Below are 22,063 nucleotides of genomic sequence, written 5' to 3' on the forward strand. Positions count from 1 at the left end.
GGCCGTTCAGCTCTTTAATAAACCAATCGGGTATTTTAGACAAAGTAACACAGCTTCAGAGTTACAAATGCAACAAAGAAAGCGACATATCTTTGCATCAAGAAGCAAATAATCTACAAATTAAGTGAATAACACATCTTTAATATTTCACAACAATTGAATGGCTGGACCATAAGAATACTATACTGCCTCACAAAGACCCCACTCTGTGATCCTGTGGCCTAGAACCTGTAAACCCAGAGTGGCTTACAACCTGCTGTAATCACCTGCCTCAGCCTTCCAAGTGCAGAGATAACAGGTATCCCCTGGCTAAGGCTACCAATTTTTTTTGGAGGGAGGTGGGTTTCAAGACAGGGTTTCTCTGTAGCCTATCCTGAAACTAGCTCTGTAGACCAGGCTGGCCTCAAACTCACAGAGATCCACCTGCATCTGACTCCCAAGTGCTGTAAGATGGTACCCAGTGTAACCTCGTCACGGACACCATGGAAGTAAGGCAATGGCAGCATGCTTCTCTCAAGTCAAAGCTTTCCAGCTAATGGTCACCAGGTAGAAAACTAAGGAGACATCACACTGGGTTCCCATGTTGTCAAATTATATATTATCATAAACTGTAAAAACTTACGAGAGTAATCAAGAGAGTGCTAAAGTCCAGCCTGCCCAGTACCCACTCACCGTCTAACAGCCAGTGTTCGGTGCTCCGGGTCTCCAATTCTGACACCATGAGGCGTGTGATCACATGATCTGGAACCAAAAGACCTTTTTCTAGGTACTGCTTTGCTGTGTCGCCAACTTCTGTTTAAAAGAGGGGATGAAAAAACAAACACTCAAGAAGGTTGTCAAGATGGGTGTATTGGCACGAGCCTGTAATCCCAGCACTTGGTAGAGGCAGGAGGGTCAGAAGTTCATTATCCCAGCACTTGGAAGGCAGAGGCAGGTGAGTTCCAGGACAGCCAGAACTGCACAGGAAGACACCATCTTGAAAGAAAGCCCAAAACCCACCCACCCTACCGGACCCCTCCCCCTCCAAACAGGTATTCATCAGGCAGTGTGGGAAGATTGAAGAAGGCTCAACCATCCCCTGGGGGACCAGAGGGAAAGAAACCATTTCAATTAGCATGTGACTTTATTCAGACACTGGGGAAATAGAGGCAGGTATATTTCTGAAAATGAGGCTGGTCTGTTCAACAAAGCAAATTCCAGGCCAGTTAGACCTGTCTCAAAACAACAACAACAAAACACATAGGAAGGCATGACAGTCCACACCTGTTATCCCAACACTCAGCAGACCAAGGTGGAAGGATCAAGGATTTAAAATGAGGCTACGTTAGAAAGATCCGTCTCCAGGACTTTAACGCACAACGTACACACATATAAACACACACACACACACACACACTCACGCATGCACGTGTTTCTTTTCCTGAGCCACAATAATCAGATGTTATCTAGTGACAACATAGATTGTCATGTAATGGTCATTTGGTGTTATTAGTGAACTGCCAACTTTGTAAAAGGATGTGAATCTTAAAAACATACTTCAGAGAAAAACAATTTCTTGTATATAGGAACCTGTATATAAGACTGGCAAAGGACGGGGTTAAACCTACCTATTTCTAAGAACTGAACATTCATTTCTACAAAAAATGAAGTCCTCTGCTGGGAGGGGATCTGAACCACTAAAAGCCACATATGCACAGGCATTAGGTTCTTACATAACCACAAAACCAGGTAGGTGACACGGCTAAAAGACACTCGCTGCCAAACCTGATTACCTGGGACTTCAACAACTTGGGACCCACGGGGTAGAGAGAACAGACACCAGCAAACTGCCTCCTCCCTCCACTCAAGCCATGGCACACACCGGCACACTAGGATGGATGGGCAGATGACTAGCAGGGGGGCAGGCAGGTATCTAAGAATATTAACAGTGGGGGGGGGTGCCAGGGAAGTATGGATAAACATATAAACAGAATGAGTGGAGTATCTCACAATATTATAGGAAAGTACCCGAGAAGCGTTTTAGCCCCATTCTCCCCTTGAATTTGCATAGATGCACTGCATCCCCAGCTTGAGTCTCTATTTCTATCCTCAAGTGAAGCACTGAACCACAGACTGTGGAAATCTCGATAATCACTCAATCCCTAATTTAGGGAAGCTAAAAATTCAGGTCCACATGAGCTATCCAGCCCCAACTGATACATCTACCACACAACCTCTCCACCTAAGGCTCAGGGAACATCCTGGAAGAGGGCAAAGAAAGATTAGAGCCACAGGACCAGAAATCTGCTATAAGATTGTGCCTTCCAACATGACAACTACAGCCACGTAATCAACAATATACCTGAACAGTAATGTCTCCAGCTAATCAACACAGACGGGGAAATCTCTTGGAGCACCACACATAGAGTTACAGACTGATGATGACTGATGAGAGAGAGAGAGAATGAATTAAATATTCTCCAACTATTTCTCCAACGCCAAGTGTTCAGCCCTAAAAGCAAACGAAAACAGACTCGATGGGTTCCATGTATATATGCACTCATTCTTTTCTTCTTCCCCCTTTAGAGACAGGCAGTCTCTATGTAGCCCTACCTGGCCATCCTGTAACTCGCTACAGAGCCCAAGTTGGCCTCAAACAGAACTCAGAGCTCCGCCTGCCTGCTTCCTGAAAGCACCACTACTCCTGACTATGTATTTGTGTGCACGGGTATATATGACAATAATAAAGAAGCCAGGAATTTGAGCGCGCGCGCGTGGGGGGGGGGGTGTTTGAATATAGGAGGTATTAGAGGTGAGAGAAGATGGAAGAAATGATTAAATCCTATTTTAATTAAAAATAAAACACAGGCCCAAACCAGATACGGTGGCATATGCCTAATCACAGCTGTTGGAGGGTTAAGGCGAGAAGGTCACAACTGGGAGGCTATCTGGGCTACAGAGACCCTGTCTAGAGACAACCAACTGCAGCACGGTCAAGGCATCCCAAGCCTGGAGGTCAGGTAACATGGCAGCAGAAGAACCTAGACTCAGCCGTACGCAAGGATGCACTTTCTAATGTTTGTAGCTACGGGCGCCTGAGACGGCTCAGTAGGTGAAGGTACTTGCTGCCAGGCTTAACCAGTAGAGGACCTGAGGGTCCCTAGGACCGAAATGGTGGGAGAAAAGAACTGATTCCCAAAGTTGTCCCCAGACACACCTCGCCGTGGTAGGTATACACATGTATGCACACGGACACAAATTTTGAAGGAATCATTCGTATAACTCAGAACTATGTGGTGGGTGATGCTTTGGGTATACAGCTGCGAGGAAGAGTGCCGGCTTACTGACAGCAATGGGGAAATTTATTTCCCAGAGAACAATGACACCCGTTAGCTGAGGACCTGACCACAACACTATGCTTCAGGTGGTCCCGTGCTGTCCTAAAGTCCTCACCAATGTCCTCACCTCCAGGTATTGGCATGATTCACACACCATAAAACTTCCACTTTATGGCAAACCACCCAGTGACTTTTAGTACACGCTAGTGTTGAACAACTGTTACCAGCGCCGAGCTAAGACTTTAGTTCCAGCTGTTACTGTTCTTTGCAACATACCCACGGCCTGTGTCTAAAAGGCAGCCCTCCACTGCCGGGGGACACTGCACCAGAGCCTAATTTCAGAAAGATCCTAATCCCAGAAACAAGTTCTATGCCCGTGAGCAACCCCAACTCCCTCCCTCCAAAGTAACTTCTTTCTGACTCTGTTTACACACTCACACGCACACAAGTGTGTGCACACAGTGAGAAGGAAGCAAGTGGGGGAGGAGGAGGAAGAAGCAGAAAGACAAAGCAGACAGACTGAGACTTGGTTCAATATTGTACTTTCAGGCCGGGCGGTGGTGGCGCACGCCTTTAATCCCAGCACTCGGGAGGCGGCAGAGGCAGGCGGATCTCTGTGAGTTCGAGGCCAACCTGGTCTACAAGAGCTAGTTCCAGGACAGGAACCAAAATCCAAAAAATTCCAAAAAATTCAAATATATATATATAGTACTTTCAGTGTTCATGAAAACTTGGTGCACGTTATGAATGAATGAAAAGTAAATTCTCTAGCAGAACGGAGCTACTAACCCACAGGCAAAGCTGAGGTAGGTGTATTCAAGGCCAGGGAGACAGTCTCAAGGCAGAGTAGTGCAGAGAATCACTGAAGAGAAGTTCAAGGTCATCCTTGGCTATACAAGGAATTGCAGGCCAGTCTGGGCTACTACATGAGACCCTCCCAAAGAGCTACTGTCACATATCCCAGATAGCAACTTGTTCAAAGGGGCTGAGGCACTAGGAATGATCAGCAGTTGGCTAGGTGACTGACATGTGTTAATACTGGCAGTGCTGGGGGTGAACCCAGAGCTTCACACACGCAGGCAAGTGCACAGTCACTGAGCAATCACTAACGAGAGGAAACAGAGCAGGCACATGGGGAGCAACACTGCAGGTGTTTGAGGCACCCGCCATACATGGAAATACTTCAGGCACTCATGATGGAGAGCAGACCAGCAAGATATGGGACCGCATGTAGGTGACTCTGAAGGGCATGGCATTTAAAGCAGCTTTAGAACAATCACTCCCAGACCAAAGGCCAGCTACTTTGATCGAGGGGCTTGGTGTTGGTAGGGCCCTCCATGGAAAACAAAGAACCTCAAGACGGCATGGGTAGTGCCTTCAACAGAGGTGTATGCCACGGAACAGGGCAACGTGACATTGGAATGGGAAGCTGTGAGAGCCCCAAGCCTAAGACAAAAACCTGACACAAGAAACAGAAGCAAGGGAAGCAAGGGAAGGAGCCCTTGAGTACCTTGGTTTGATCCAAAGGAAGCTTAAAATAACCCCCGTGGAAGACTTCCAGCACTCAGAGTCCGATATGTAACTGAGAGCAGCAAACTTTCCCAACTGTTTCAGACAGTTGTGGCCTCCCTCTGAAGCAGACCCGTAGCACATCCACTACCCTGACACAACACACAACTAAGACTCGCAACCACGGGATCCGGCCCACGAAGGAAGTGCACGAGAAGAGAGCATCTTGTCACAAGACACAGGTTACTCCAAGGACCGTCCCTGCACCTGCACTAGCCAGGGAAAGATAATGGCAACATGTTTAGATGAATTACAGCATTCATCCAATTTCCCAGGGACTCCAAACATTGCGCTCTCCCATCCCAGCCCCCTCCCTCCACTGTTTCTCCCTCTCCTTTATCCACACACTGGGTGGGGGGTGGGGATGCCAGCTAGAAGAAGGGGTACCTCTAAGTCACACAGACTGGCCTCTAACTAGAAACCCATGTGTGTCATTCAACCTCCCATGTGCTGGGATTCGAGATGTGTGTCACCTCCCTGGCACGTCTTTTTAGACTTAAAATCTACAGAGCTTAAGCCAAGTGGCTCATCCTTCCAAACTCATACTTCTAAGAAAGTTTCATCAGCTCCTAAGATCCCTGGTCATGGAGTTTTAACCACAGCGACAGAGAGGCGACCTAGGCAATGCTCATCTGTGATTTATTGGCAAGATTCCACCATAGGGAAGCCTTGTGTTCTTCTTCCTACAGAATCTGGCAGTAATACAAAAGTTAAAAATCACACAAAATTACTGTAAAGATGAGTTACATCTGGCAAAATTTTATGGGAAAATCAAGAATATAAGATACAGGGCAGTGGCTGGCAAGAGCAGGAGTGGAAAGGGACATTTAAAAGTTACCAGTAATGTTCTCTTTCTCAGGCTAGAAAACGCATTAACTGCCGTCTTCTCTCTGTGTGTATCTGTCTGTCTTTGTTCTGACCAAATGAGAGCAAGTTGGATTCAGAAGACAAGCTAGTCAAATGCCTACCATGCAGTAACTTCCCACGATGCTTGGCTGGGTCACTCAAGACAAACTTTCTGTGCCCATTCAATGCCTCTGAGAAAAAGACCTGGCAAGGAGCCAATTCCTTCCCAAGGCTGCACAGCCTGTGAGTACCAAACGCAACGTGGAAGGGACAAAATTGAGTCCCAAACTGTAGCTTTGTGATCCTAAAGACTAAGTTCTTTCTCTTTCCATGTGCAAGAATACTTAGGTACTTACTTGAAAAATACTGAGTCCTCCCTATAATCCTGCTGCTCACATAACAAACACATGACACCCACCCAAATCCATTGTCAACTTACAACAACTCCGAAGTTCAGAGATGCCTCATCTGCACACAAAGAATCAAACATTTTCTACATGACAAAGCTTTAAATGCTATCTTCCAACCCAATTCTCTGGCAAGCTCTGAGATTACTGATTTAAGCATTAAGTGCATTCTGTCGGTCTCACAAAGACTATTTTGGGTCTGTACAAACTGATGTGGCAACATCATCACCACAGGTTACACTGCCTCTTTGAAGTCTGATCACAAGGAGCTCTTCTTGGAGCTGACATCCTTCAACACCCACAAAATGTCTGTGTCCACTCTTAAAGATTTCAAACTCTTAGGACTCCTATGGATCATCCTAAAGAAACACCTACCACTCTCAAACTAACATGTAGTTGCTCAGGGTTCTATCCAACAGCACAGAGAAAATCCAGCTGCCTCTCTCCAGCCTGTGCCTGTGCCTCCCTTCTTAGTGTCTGCAAAACACACAGATAAGGTTTATCTACAAAACTCCAAGCCTGGTGACTCTCGAGCTTTCCTAAGGAACATGACAGAGGTAGATTTATAACTTACAATTTTTAAAACTTGGAACTCAAAAATTTAATCTTCTTCATTTTTATTTTAGGACATCATAAGTTGTCCTAAAGACCCCTGTGGGGCCAAGTCATGCCTCCACACCTCCTCATAGGCTTAGATGATATCATTTAGCTCTTTGAGAGATGGGGGTGGAAGGGGGAAGACCACTGGTTGGAACCTGTTTCCTGTGTGGTAAAATATTCAGTTATCTGAGTCTGTGTGACCATTTATGCAATGATAAAAGAAATTTTGTTTTTTAGCCTACATTTAAGCAAAATGTATGAAATCACTGTATCACTTAAGATGAAAAGGGAAAGAATTTGTGATTCACATCCCACCAATGTCTTTTCAAAGACTGGGATGGTTTACAATGACCAAAGAAGCATGTTGTGGATTATTATTTTAAGATGTGTTGCATCTGTTTGTGCTGTGGAACATTTGTTTAATGATGTAAAGATGTGTTGTACCTTTTAAGCTGCATGTGTTTAACTCTGTGAAACTGTGATTCTTTGCCTGTCTAAAACACCTGAATGGTCCAAAAAAACGGCTAACAGCAAGGCAGGAGAAAGAATAGGTGGGGCTTGCAGGCAGAGAAACAGGAGAAATCCGGGAGAAAGATAAGAGCAAGAGATCAAGGAAAGGAGGATGCTAGGGGCCAGCCACCCAGCCACATAGCCAGCCACGGAGTCAGCGTGAATTTAATATATACAGGAGTGGGGCTGGAGAGATGGCTCAGGTTAAGAGCACTGACTGCTCTTCCAGAGTTCCTGAGTTCAATTCCCAGCAACCGCATGGTGCTTTTAGTTCCAGCACTTGGGAGGCTGAGGCAGGAGTTCGAGGCCAGCCTGGTCTACAAGAGCTAATTCCAGGATAGGCCCCAAAGCCATAGAGAAACCCTGTCTCAAAAAAACAAAATAATAATAATAATAATAATCTGTGTGTCATTGTGGCAGTGGGTGGAGTTGGGTGGCAGGCCCCCAAAGAGTGAAAAAAGAATCAAAGAATAAAAAAACAACAGCTACAGAAGCAAACATGACCCAAGAGTCCTCGAAGTTGTCCAGCAGCTGAGAGCAGCAGGCATCTGGGTCCAGAATTCTGATTCCAACTCTGCCCCAACGACCCGAGTAGACCGTCACTCATCAGGCCTCAGATTCTCACGGCTGCCTGATGTGCTCATCATGGAAATTTAGACCCTTGGACGTCGTGTCAAAGTTGTAGGGTGACAATCCACTCTCACCCAAACACTCTTCAAACTACACCCGCTCTCTTTCATCCCGAGGTTCCCACGATGCAAGAAGGATGCTAATGGCTAAGAGTCTGTTTCTACGGGCAGATGAGGCACCAGCCACTGGAGCCTTCTGGATTAAAGGAGTGGAGTTAGAACTCAGGCAGGCAGCGGCACGCCTCACACAGTAACTGGTGTCAATTTCAGGTTCTTTCGATTGCACTTGGCCTGGAGAGTTTAGGGTCGGTGCTTTGCTTCCCCCTTCTCTCCAATCAGAATGGATATTTCATGCACTTGAAATCAGTATTTTGTAGTCTGGGCCCACAAATGTGTTGGCAAAGGGTCTGTTCCTCTAACAGCCAAGGCATGGGGACACAGGGACAACAGCCGTGATTCTGGACAGGGGAATGTGAGCATGGCAGAGGAAGGAACACCCACCACAGAGGATCTGCTGTGGAGCCCCCCCTGCAGCACATCAATCATCTGACCCCTCCCATGGACTCGGAAGAACTCAACAGTACAAGCCCTCATTTAAAAAAAAAAAAAAAAAAAAAAACTTAATAAATCATAAAGATGGTGGATTCCATAAGCCAGGCCAATGCAGACATCTACATGCTGAGGATTTTCTTGGCCCAGGATCAGAACATGTGAACTTCATGAAACACCCACACCACGTGTATCTGGGGCAGTCGGCACCACACACTGCAGCTCACACAGCCGAGAAAACCAGAGACAGCAGAAGATCACAAGGAAACAGACAGGGACGAGCACTCTGGAAGCCAGTCAGAACTTGAAGCCTACAGGCTCAGAGGATTGAAGCATCTTTTCAGGCTCAGGCCCTGGTACCCACCGTACCAGGCACAACAGTCCCGAGAACTGGGATTCTACTCCTTTCCTTCCTGGAGGGCTTGATTTTCTCGGCAAAAAAACAAAAACCAATCTCCTAGTAACCTGATCCCAGCCCAAGGACTGCCCCCCATTCAGAGGACAGAGAAGAATTTCATTTTTAATCTGACCCATTCCGTGGTAGTAGGCTGACGAACAGTTGGCGGGGCCACCTCCTGAGCGGGAAAGGATCTTGGCTGTGGATCAGCCAAAGGAGCCACTGTTCTCCACGCCATCTGCGCAGGTGGTACAAGCTGCCACACAGCTGCCAGCGCATGGCTTTGCCCCTTTCTGTTCCCCAGTGTTCTCATAATAACCTGATGGAGAACTAAAATCACAAGCCAAAGATGTGCCCAGCACATAGCCTCTCAAAGCAGGCTGGGAGGGCAGGCAAAAGCTGAGGTTGAGGACTTCCCAGAGCATTTCCTGGGCCACTGAGGGACACTGACAAGCCAACCTGCCCTCGGTCCTCAACAAAAGCACCTGGTAGCGAGAGCGACAGCAGTAGTCACTGGGCACTAAGTACCTGGCTGGAGAGGGAGGGCTCTGCAGTTAGGAGCTGCTGAGAGCTGCTGCTGCCCTTGCAGAAGACCGGGGTTCAGTTCCCAGCACGCATGTCAGACACCTCAAATAATTCCACCTCCAGGAAATCCGATGCCCTCTTCCGGCTTCTGTAGGTATTCACATACATGTGGCACACAGCCAAACAGATATACATACACATAGATAAAAGAAATGTAAAACCTTTCAAAATAAGTAAACTTAAAAAGAAAACACCAAGGACTGACCAGTGATTGTTCCTCTATAAGGAAGGCTATTATTTGATTTTTTCAAACTAAAAGATGTTAGCTGGGCATGGTGGCACACACAGGTAAGGCGGGTGGGTTACAACATGTTTGAGATCACCCTGGGCTACACAGCAAGATCTTATCCCTGAAAAAACGTTTTACATAAAAACGTATAAACTTTATATTATGCTTGATTTCCTTCCTTTTTTTCTTGTTTTGTTTTGCTTTGCTGAGACAGGTTCCCGATTGTACTGTGTAGCCCAGGAGGGTTTTGCGCCCTGTAGTTCATGACGTGTAGCATCAAACTCAGCCCGTCAAATGCTGACATCTTAGTTTCTAAGTGAAGCTTCTTCTATTAGGGGTAAGAACGTGATGCCTGGGCCATTCTGGGTTACAGACATGGTCTTATCTTTAAGAGTGTTTTCCTGTGGGGTGGTGGTGGTGTACGCCTTTAATCCCACCACTCAGGAGGCAGCTGCAGGTGCATCTTTGAGTTCGAGGCCAGCTTGATCTACAGAGTGGAGTTCCAGGACAGCCAGGGCTATAGAGAAAAAAACGGTTCAGGGGAGAAAAAAAAAAAACAGTTCCTACCCCTGGCTACAGTTTCCTTTTCTTCTTTGTGAGAGCTAGGCTGCCGTTACACTACTGCTCCTAGTTCACAGTTTCAAAAGTCAAGATGTTTCCCAACACTTGGCTTCCACATAATGGGATCCCAGAGTCCATACTGTGGACACGTCACTAGAGAGAAGCCTCCGAAGGCCTTCCCTGCCAACATCCTCATGCAACTAACACTCTCAGTTCCAGTCTGCAGTCTTGTTCACCCAAGCAACCCTTTCCTGTGCTAAGAGGAAGAGGTTCGTCTCAGGGAACCAGATGTCCCACCATGTTTTTTAGTTATTATTTTACGCGTGTGAGGGTTTTGCCTGTATATTACGTCCGTGCACAGTTTTTGTGCCTCGTGCCCAAAGAGGCTAGCAGAGAGCATGGGAGCTCCTGGAAACGAAGTGACAGTTGTGAGCCACGTGGGTGCCGCAAACTGAACCTGGGTTCTCTGCAAGTGCAGCCAGTGCTAACCACTGAGCCCCCTTTCCAGCCTCCATCATCTTTTTACAAAGCAAGACCTTGTATGTGCCCTAGGCTGGCAGAAAACTAGTTAGTGGTCCTCCTGCCTCAACCTCCCAAGTGCCAGAATAGGCACACGCCACCATGCCTGGCCTGGCAATTTTTTCCAATGGTAAAAATAAAGAGCAAGAAAAGGAAGCTAGAATGAGATGCACCAGTGGTGATGACGGTGCTGGTGAATATAACTAACAAGCCAAGATCTTCCTCCAGCAAGGAGAAAGGCAAGCTTTGGAGCTAGCAAATGTACCTGAAGGTAAAAGTGATTGACACCAAGGCTTACAACCTTAGATCTCTCTGGGACCCGCGGGGTAGAAGTAGAGGACTAGGTTTCACAATTCACACACACACACCACACACACACACACCACACACACACACACTAAATATAAAAACAAATGACAACCAAAAATGGTATTTATAATGGTCCTCCCTTTCTTAGAGATCCTTATGGGGAGGATAGCTCTATTCTAAAATTTTAATCAAGTTTTTAAAATACCAATTGTCCAAGCTCCTTCTACTTCCTCTAGTCTGGCTGTTCAAGGAACACAACCAGGTGGGCATTTGAACCAGCAGACAGAGGCAGGGTTTACCTGGGGAGTCAGAGAGGGAGAAAGGCTCTGGGTAAAAAAAGCAGCCAGTACTGGAAGCCTGGAAGTGGGACGCACAAAAGGCAGAGCCTCCAGCAGGGCAGAGCAAGACCTCTAGGGCAGGACAGATAACGTCTGGAGGGTGTACGGAGGCCGGGACAGTGGTGACTAATAACCTACGCCAGAGTGATGCTGCTAACAGGCTCAGACCCCCAGTGCCCCAACCCTCCTGTACAAGCACGTCACTATCAAGGTGCTTGAGGGAAGGAAGTTACGAGAACAGTGTCCGACACAGGATGAAGTCACGTAGTAAAGAAAGACTGGAAAGCAGAAGTGAATTTCCAGGCAAGCAGGAAATCTGAAGAAAGGGGGGACAGGGGGAGACTGGTTTTCAACCTTCCTGAAGCTGTGACCCTTTAACACAGCTCCATATGCTGTGCTCACCCCCAACCGGAACGTTTTTTGTTGCTACTTCCTAACTGTAATTTTGCTGCTGTCATGAATTATAGCACCTGTGTTTTCCGACGGCAACCCCTGTGAAAAGGTCCCCAAAGGGGTCTCGACCCATAGGACTAAAGCTCCCTCATAGGGAATGGGCCTGAGCCATGGGAGGACGGGTCTGGATCCTGTCTTTTCTTTGGGCTTCATGCTAAAGAATTCCTCGGTGGCTAATGCCTTTAATCCCAGCACTCAGGAGACAGAGGCAGGAGGATCTCTGTGAGTTTGAAGCCAGCCTGGTCTACAAAAGCTAGTTCCAAGACAGGCTCTAAAGCTACAGAAAAACCCTATTTCAAAAAAAAACAAAAAGAAAGAAAAGAGAATTCTTCCACAAGTTACATCCCTGACCTTCACTAAGTTGACGAGGTCAGTCTTATCTTTGAACTAGCTCAGCAGGCACGATAGGCCTTTAACGTGTTATCCTCCTGCCTCAGACACCCAAATAGCTGATATTAGTCATGTATCACCATGTTTTTTAAGATTTATTTCCAAGCCGGGCGGTGGTGGCGCACGCCTTTAATCCCAGCACTTGGGAGGCAGAGGCAGGTGGATCTCTGTGAGTTCGAGACCAGCCTGGTCTACAAGAGCTAGTTCCAGGACAGGCTCCAAAAGCCACAGAGAAACCCTGTCTCGAAAAACCAAAAAAAAAAAAAAGAGATTTATTTCCATTATTTTTTAATCATGTGAGGGATAATTTTAATTACGAGGAAGGGGTGTGCATGTGAGTGTCAGGTGTTAAATCTCCTAGAGCTGATAAAAGGATACAGGCAGGTGTGATCCACTCGCGGCGTTCCAGGGAACTGAACTCAGGTCCTGTGCTCTTAACCACGGAGTCAGCCTGACTTGCATCTTTTCTGTGTTAACAGACAGTGCTGAGGACCGGAGAATTAGTCAACTCTGTTAGGACCAGGCTGGGTACCAATTGCATCTACTCCCTTCGTAGCCTCCCCAGAATGACACAACACGTGACCAGGATTTGTATTGAGATTTAACAATCTCTCGAAAAATCTCAGGCTGCACTGGCCTAGGAGCACTGGTGCTCTTGCTGCGGGCACGGGTTTGATCCCAACACCCACAGTGGCTCACAAACACCTCAACGCCAGTTCCAAAGGAACCCAATGCCCTCTTCTGGCTTTCTCAGGCACCGGGCGTGCAAGTGGCACACAGACACACACGCATGCAGAGAAAACACCCATATGCATGAAATAAAATTAAACCAAAAAAGAAACAGTGAACATCCAGCCTGCTCTCTGGGGGGAACCCTCCGTTCTCATGGTTATTTCTATTCCAACAGGTTCTAGACATCCCAAGGTGATTCCCTCAGTGGCCTAGAGGGTCCCAGCCCCTCGACTTCAACCAGTGAGTTTAAACAAATCTCTGGTCTCCAAACCCGCATTGCTCTTTCAAACGGCACATACCTGAAGCTGAATGCGCTAGCAGGGAGCCTAATTTTAGAGACACTTCAGAATGTTCACACTTATTCCACTGCCAGAGAGAGGAGAAAAACAACGCAGGCGCACACATTCAGAACTGCCCGGGCTGCTCTCCAAAGGGTGCATAAAGAGAATGATGGATTTGCAACAATGACTTCCCTCCCTTTTTCCTTATTATAAACCAGGCCACCTAAGAGCCTCCAGAGCTGACTACAGCCCAGGCACTATACACTCCTCACCAGCCAAGGCGGCGATGGAATAAAGCAGCCAATAAAATTAAGTTCTTTTAAAGCCACTCCACTTCAAAGGTATAAATAGACTCCGCTGCTTTGCAGCTTAAAATATCAAACAAGGCCCACAGTTGTCCTCTGATCTCCACACACATGTTGTGGCATGCACATACATGTGCAAACATGCCGAGTTTTTTCAATCTATGAGGCTAAAGATAGGGCTCAATGATTAAGAGCACTGGTTGCTTTCCAGAGGATCTGGGTTCAATTCCCAGCATCCAGCTGGAAGCTAACAAACTTTTATAACTCCAGCTCTAGGGGATCCAATGGCTTCTTCTTGTCCCTAGGGCATCATGGCATACATGGTACAAATATACACAGGCAAAACACTCAGGCACATAAAACAAATGCTACCACTTTTTATGCCCATTTTGATGATTTTTTTTTTAGTCTATTTTTTCCTTGTCTTTTGTATGACCTTCTAAGGGCAACTACACTTACGTTGTGTAGATTATCAGTAAAATAAACCTGTGAAATAAACCTGAAAATTATCGAGTTGGGCACAGTAGTGCAATACCCACAATCCTAGCAACTTGGGGGAGGCTGAAGCAGAAGAGGAATGGGCTCTAGGCCAGCCTAGTCTACACAGCAAGAACTTATCTCAGAAGAGGACACTATATAGTGGTCACCATGAGACCACTAGAGCAGGGACCTGAGAGGGAGCAGCCATGATGGCGTCCTAAGGGCCACGCCGCCTAACACTCGGGCCTTTCCTAGAAGTTGTGGAGCTGGTTCAACACACCCTCTTACGGCCTCCCTTCAGTGGCCACTTGTTGCTAGACAGCCTGGATAGGGGAAGTAGACAAGATTGCGGGGCAAAAACTGGGAACTTGCGGGTGAGGTGGCAAGGCGCAAAGGGGAAATGGGATGAGAAACGTGAGAAGGGGAGGATGGGGAGAGCTCGGGGGATTGGGATGGTTGGGATATAGGAAGGGTGGATACGGGAGCAGCGAAGTATATATCCTAACTAAGGGAGCCATTTTAGGGTTGGCAAGAGACGACTCTAGAGGGGCTCGCAGATGACCAGGGAGATGTCCCCAGCTAGTACCTTGGGCAACTGAGGAGAGGGAACCTGAAATGACCCTATCCTATACTGATGAATATCTTACATATCACCTTAGAACCTTCATCTGGCAATGGATCGAGGTAGAGACAGAGACTCAATTTGGAGCAACGGTCTGAGCCCTTAAGGTCCAAATGAGGAGCAGAAGGAGGGAGAACATGAGCAAGGAAATCAGGACCACGAGGGGTGCACCCACCCACTGTGACAGTGGAACTGATTTATTGGGAGCCCACCAAGGCCAGCTGGTCTGGGACTGAATAAGCATGGGTTGAAACTGGACTCTCTGAGCATGGCGGACAATGAAGGCTGATGAGAAGCCAAGGACAATGGCACTAGGTTTTGATCCTAATACATGAACTGGCTTTGTGGGAGCTTAGCCTGTTTAGACGCTCACCTTCCTGGACGTAGATAGAAGACCTTCGTCTTCCCGCAGGGCAGGGAATTTGGACTGCTCTTCAGTATCGAGAGGGAGGGGGAATGGTGTGGGGGGAGGAGAAAAACAATAAGTAAACAAAAGCAGAACCAGAACCACAAAAAAAAAAAAAAATCCTACAGTCCAGAGACACATTTGCCAGCTCCAGTGAGCTCCTGGCCTTTGTCCTTAGAACGTCCTGCAGACGACAGCAGTTGCAGCTAGAGCTCAGCCACCACCTGCGACTGCCTTTCACCATCACCTCAGAGGGGGGAATGCAGTTGCAGGCAGCAGGCTGGGCTCGGCTCCTCTGCACATGGGCCGGGGTACACAGTGCTGCAACATGACATTCAAAACACCTCTAGCGCAAGACAAGGATTCACAGCCTCCTGCCTTAGCCCCCACTGGCCAGACAGATGGGGACGATGGCATATACTATAATTTTCCTCTGAGGTCTGGGTGACGAATTCACTCTCTAGCCCAGGCCGACCTTGAGTTCAGGTTTATCTCCAACTCCAGCAATCCTGAGCTTCCATCATAACTGGGCCCACTACAGATGCCAGATGCACACTCAGCAGGCCCACTGATGGAAATATTTCTCAGTACGAAAAAAAATGCCAAAAGCTAAAATAAAAAGCTCCCAAAATTGTAACTCAAAGCAGGGCTTAACCTTGCACTTCTTCAGCTCAGTTCTCAAGTTTGTTAGGTCTGCTCTTTACTTAAAAAGTTTAACTTGTGGAGTCTTTGAGGAGTTTCAGTGGATAAAGGTCCTTGCCCCCAGGTCCCACATGGAGTAAGGAGAGAAGAGACCTTCCAAAAGTTCTTCCCTGACCACCATACACGAGCTCATGCATGCTCCATAACCCAGGCTGTTCATTATCTCCCCATTTTCCTCTTGACTCAACCCCTCAAGTGCTAGGACCTCCTGACCTCAAACTGCCATTCTGAGCTGGATGCAATGTATGCACCTACAGAACCAGCTACCTGCCCCACGGGCTGATATGGAAGGATCTCTGGAGCCCTGAAGCTCAAAGGAGTTGTGTACTGTACTAACCTGTACCTACACTAGGTTCCAAGGGTGTCACTGGATCTGAAGAGCCTCCTACTTCCATGTGCCCTAGCCTGAGCATGGTAAAAAGACTCTCCCGGGCCGGGCGGTGGTGGCGCACGCCTTTAATCCCAGCACTTGGGAGGCAGAGACAGGCGGATCTCTGTGAGTTCGAGACCAGCCTGGTCTACAAGAGCTAGTTCCAGGACAGGCTCCAAAGCCACAGAGAAACCCTGTCTCGAAAAACCAAAAAAAAAAAAAAAGACTCTCCCGGGTGGTGGTAGTACATACATGCCTTTAATTCCAGCACTGAGGGAGGCAGAGGCAGGCAGATCTCTGTGAGTTCGAGACCAGCCTGCTCTACAGAGTCAGAGCTACACAGAGAAACTCTGTCTCAAATAATAACAATAATTAAATAAACAAAACTCTTGGTATTTTGCTCATTTGTTAAACTACTACCTATGTCACTGGAGGTTTTTTATTTATTTTTGAGATAAGGTAGTCCAAGCTGTCCTGAAATTTATTATATAAGCTAGGTTGGACTCTAACTCACAGCAATCCTCCTGCTTTGGCTTCCCAAGTGTTAGGACTGTAGGCATGAGCTACCAATCTGGGTTTAAAACAGAAACAAAAAAAAAAAAACAAAACCCGTTTCAAAGATGCTCAGCAGTTAAGAACAAGTACTGCTCTTACAGGACCCAAGTTCAGTTCCCAGCTCTCAACTCAGGCAGATCACAACTGCCTCTTAAAGGCAGTTTCAAAGGACCTCTTCTGGCCTTCTTGGGTGCCTGCACAGACATACATGTACACCTAATTTTTAAACAAATTGTTTTTTAAAAACCTTATTGGGGCCAGAGAGCTAGCTCGGTAGTTAAGAGCCTTTTCTAATCTAACAAAGATCAGATCTCAGGATCCACATCGGACAGTTCACAACTGCCTGTCCCACTAGATACATGGGAGCCAACACCTGCTCTTCCGACCTCTGCAGGCACCCACACATGCACATACAGACGAACATACATGCATGTGAGTGCAAGCACAAATTAAATATGAAATCTTAAAAAGAAAAGTATGGGACTGGAGAGATGGCGCTGTATTCTTGAGGATCAGGATTCAATTCCCAACACTTACACGGAAGCTGATTTCTCAGTATCCCCCACATCTCTATCAGCAGTGCCCAACTTGCCTCACTCTAGTCCGAGCCCTGCCAACACTTAAGAACTCCTCCAAGGTAGCTCTGCCATCCTGTATCTGTAGGTGAACACTCAAAGGTTGGCAGCCTCACCTAAGGTCACAGAGCTGGGGTGGGCGCCACTGGGAGCCCAAGGTGAGATGGAGGGGGTACCTACATCATAAACCTTTAGCTGAAACAAATACTGCTTCGGAATTTAGAGTTACCAATACAGGGCTGGGGAGATTTCCAGTAGTAAAGTGCTTGACAGATGAGCTTGAGAACAGGTCGATACAAAGTATCCACATTAAAAGAAAAAGTCACAAGGGTGGCTTGTGTTTGCAATCCCAGCAGTAGGGAGACAGGAGGACCCCTGGGGCTCTGTACCCAGTGAACTTAACTGACGAGTTTCAAGAAAGTGAGATACTCAAAAAGTGAGGAGGAGAGCTAGAGATGACTCAGTGGTTCACTGGTTGCTCCTGCAGAATGTGGGGTACCATTCCCAGCACCCACCCATATGGTGGTTCACTGCCTATGATTCATTACAGAACATCCAGCATCCTCGTCTGACCTCTAAGGGACCCAGGTGCACATGTGGTGCTCATACATACATGCAGGCAGGCAGGCAGGAACTCACTTATACTCACAAAATTAAACAGAGAAACCCTACATGGAAAAAAAACAAACAAAAGATGGATGAAGCCTGAAGTGGAGAATGACCCCCAAACACAATACATGGGTTCAAATTCACAAGCACATATACACATACCAAAAAGAGTTGGAAGGATTTCCAGCTCTGAAGAACAAAATGAGTACCCTGAGGAGTTGGGAGTTGGAGTCTGACATTTGGGTCTGATCACACACACACACACACAGGCACGCACTCAGATACTATGAGCTTTAGTGGGAAGAAAACGGCAGTTAGACAGTGCCTCACTATGGATCTCTTTGGAGCAGACCCGGGACTCACTTTGCAGACTAGAACTGGACTTGCATTCATTGATCCTTCTACTCCTGCTTCTTGAGTACAAGAATGCAGTTGTGAGCTACAACAACTGGTTATATATATCAGGAGCTTTTACAGGCTAAGCCGGCTAGGATCGTCTTCAGAATGCCTGAAATAACATGAAAATTGAGAGAAAGTGGAAGACAATAGGAAGCCCTCAACAGCTAAAACAGTTCCAATTTAGCTACTGGCAGCAGCTGGTAGTGGCCATCAAAATGGAGTCATGGCAAAAAAAAAAAAAAGAAAAAATTAAATGGTGGCTCACATTTCACATTTGCAATCCCAGCACTCGGTGTCAGGAGTTGTTCAAGGCCCTAGGCAGCATAAGGAGTCCCCAGTCTATAGAGGCAAACCATATGTCTCAGAAAAGGCAGGCCTTTAGTTGATGCCAGTCTGGTCTACATAGTGAGACCCTGTATTAAAAACCAAAAGAAAAATAACCTAGGAGCTAGGTAGATAAAATAACTCGGTCAGGAAGCGCTTGCCACAAGCATGAGGACTTCAGCTCAATCCCACTACACATAAAAAAAGTTGCATGATGACATATGCTTGCATTCACTGCTCTAGAGAGAGAGACAATGGGATTCCTGAGGCTCCCTGGCCAGCCAGCCTAACCAACTGGTGAGTCCCAGATCCCAGTGAGGCCCTATCTTAAAGAAAAACAAAAACAGCTGAATGGCTTCCGAGGAGCAACACCCGAATTTGACCCCTAGAAAGCAAACGCGCAAACGTGGACACATACAGACACAGGGATACTGGTAAACTGTCCTGTGCTGTGTGAGCTCACTGGGACAATAGCTCTGAAGAGAGGCTGTCCTCCCCTCCATTCCAGGCCCACTTTAAATCCAAGGCTCCTTTTCTAGGGATGATCTGGTCCCCCTAACTCTATACCAGGAAGGACAAGAACACCACAACAGCCCACAGGTAAAACCACCATGTGTGTTGAAAACAGCCAGAAGGCAAACCATTTCCACCATATGTTACTAGTGTCTAGTCCATGATAAAGTGGGCACAGTGGCCAAGGAGGTCAGCAGTTCAGTCATGGGAAGCTCAGCCATGGAGAGAAGGCTCAGTAGCAAACTCCAACCGACTGCCTCGGTTTCCTCAGTCGATCTCTGCTGGACGTTGGTGAGTCTCTGATTTGCTCAACTGGGCTACACCAGGCATCTCCACCGGAAAACGGGGTTTGAGCTCCAGATCTGATGTCTTGTTAGCTGTCTGTTACTTTTTTGTTCCTTGTTAGTTATTCTGTAGAATTCTTCAGGAATTCACTCATTCAAAATCAAAAGCAGTTTTTCTCCTGACTGCACAGAACACATAACCACTCCCACATACTACATATGTATACATGCACACACATACAAACACTCAGAAGAAAGGAAGGATGGATGAATGGATGGATGGATAGAATGGAAGGGAAGGAGGGAGGGGAAAGATGGGGGGGAAGGAGAGAGCGAGCAAGCGAGCTAGGTCAGTCCAGCTATAATCCCAGGAAAGTAGGACTCTTCTTCTCAGAGGTGCCTTGAAACTATTCAATATCTGAAGAGCCAGGGGATGTAATTTATGTGACACTGAAGACAGAAGCTGGACAAATGGATGGCAGCTTCCTGATGATCATTTCAAAAACTTGGCTTTCATCTCTGTATGAGGGTGGATAAAAGAAAAATCTCCCAACAATTAGACTTATGCAGCGATGGAAAAGCCACTCAATGCCTGGGGGCTGAGCTGTCAGCTGCCACAGAAGGGAGCAAGCTAAAATGGCCACTTGGGCAGAATGACCCAAAATCCCTTTCAATTCTAAGACATTTTAAGAAATTGAATACTTAAAACTTACCAAGTTCATTGCTATGCGTAACGTTTAGTCCCGAAGAACTCTGGAAAACCAAAACAGAACTCTGTGGAAAGAGATTTTGTCCTTCCTCCAAGCTGCAGTCATTTCCCTAAAACTAAGGGGCTGGAACTAACGCAAGTGAAAAACCAACCTTTCTTTTGGATAAAGAGAAAGCATGCCCTAAGATGTTATCCATAGTTACCATTTAAGGAAGAACCTGGAACTATATCACAGATTCTGTCTACACTGGCTGCTCTCTTTAAGACTAATATCAAAAATAAGAATGAACTGAATAAAAAGACCGATGAGCCCGTTTAACACGGAAGGGATTTGAATTGACAGTTTTCCAGTGAGGACAGACAGGTGTCAGCACAGGGACAGACATCCCACAAACGGGAACCACCTTACACCACTAGAGGAGCCAAAGCTCAAAGTCAGACAAAAGCTCCGACTTGCACAGTGGAGAGGATCCCTGCTGGTGGTAACAAGGTGAATGCAGCAACTCCAGTATTCGGGAGGCAGAGGCAAAAGATCCGAAGCCGGAGCCTACAAGCAGGACTCAAAGATCAGAGACTAGAAGGTGGGAGATGGGTACGAGCCACCTGCCAATGGGCACAGGGTCTCTCTGAGACTGGGAAACCTTTATGATTAGGTGAGAATAGTGGCTTTACCACTCCGTAAAATACACCGACTCCTATGTCTGTGGGAGTGCTGCTTTTCTTCGGGGTTCTTGTTGATTTGTTTTGTTTTCTGTTGTAGCAAATGTGGGTCTCATATAGTCATGCTGACCTTGAACCCATAATCTCCTCTTGCTTCAGCCTCCCAAAGGCTCAGATTACAGGTGTAGGATTCAGCGCTCAGCTGATCTGTGTGGACTGTTTGGTAGAGAGCAAACAGAGGGCCTAATGCGTGCTAGGCAAGCCCATTTAACTGAGCGATGCCCCCACCCTTTGATTTATTCTGAGTCTGAGAACTCCCCTTGTAGCCCAGGCTGGCCTTGGACTCACAATCCTTCTGCCTCCACCTCTGAAGAGGCTGGGGGATTGCGCCAATGCCATCACACTTAGCTTGATTTGTCCAGTTATTTTTGTTTCATGGTACTGGGTAACTAGAACACATGGCCTTGAAAGTGTGGATGTCAGAAGCTGGTTCTCTGCTTTCATCTCATTTTGAAGTAGGGTCTCTCTTGCTTCTTGTGCATATGTTACAGTCCTAAGAGCTTCCAAGTGAGTTTCCCACCTGTCTACACGAGGGCTGGGATTACAGGTGCATGCGGCTTTTTCACTTGGGTTGCTGGGTTTCTGGGAACTGAACTCAAATCATCAAACTTGCACGGCAAGCGCTTTGACCTGATGAGCCTTTTAAAGGGCCAAGTTTACTGCATGCAAATTTTATCTCAGTAAAGCTAGTTTACTACATATTAACAGCAACAGAAATGCATTTCTCCAGTAATAAATCTGATCACTCAAAAACCAAGACTACGGTTCTCCGCCCACATCATGAACAGAACAGACCAGATTCCTCTCTTTTCCACTTTAGGGTCACTCCCCCTGCACCCCAAAAAGGAACACCAGGTGGCTGCTCTGCCTGGAGCTCAGTTCAAACATCTCCTCAGAGAACTGCCTTCAGTCTGATCTCACTGTAGCTCTGTGGTAGAGTGCCTGCCCACCTCGCACGAAGGGGGCCTTCCAGTGACCAGTCATCACGGTGGAATACAACCTTCTTGATACACTTACACGGGACATAAAACCTAAGAAAAGTCACACTTCACCCTGCTGAGCTTATGTCCAAAGTCTCTGAACTCGACTGCCATTAATTAACTTTACTATTTAATTGGTGAGAGACTATGGCTGAAGTCATTAATAATCAAAGGGAACCCGTCACTGGGAGGAGAAAATGAACGCCCAACGGAAGGTACAGATGGTATCAAGAAGTCCCAGAAAAGAGCCACCCGCGGCGGGAACAGTGTGGATGAGCTTCAAAGGCAA

At 46.9% G+C, this 22,063-nt stretch overlaps 1 protein-coding gene across 2 annotated transcripts in view; it reads right to left on the reverse strand.

Moving 5' to 3' along the window:
* Window positions 1-22,063, reverse strand: part of Ak4 (adenylate kinase 4) — a 53,416-nt gene that overhangs the window by 20,667 nt on the left and 10,686 nt on the right. The window contains exon 2 of one of the 2 annotated variants that reach the window (XM_057785285.1): window positions 673-789. In XM_057785285.1, the coding sequence (XP_057641268.1) occupies window positions 673-789 (117 nt within the window). Of the gene's footprint in view, window positions 1-672; window positions 793-22,063 lie in introns of both variants that reach the window. The other variant, XM_057785284.1, reaches the window with a different exon arrangement.

Source organism: Chionomys nivalis, chromosome 11, assembly GCF_950005125.1.
Source record: "Chionomys nivalis chromosome 11, mChiNiv1.1, whole genome shotgun sequence".
Taxonomy (NCBI): Eukaryota; Metazoa; Chordata; class Mammalia; order Rodentia; family Cricetidae; genus Chionomys; species Chionomys nivalis.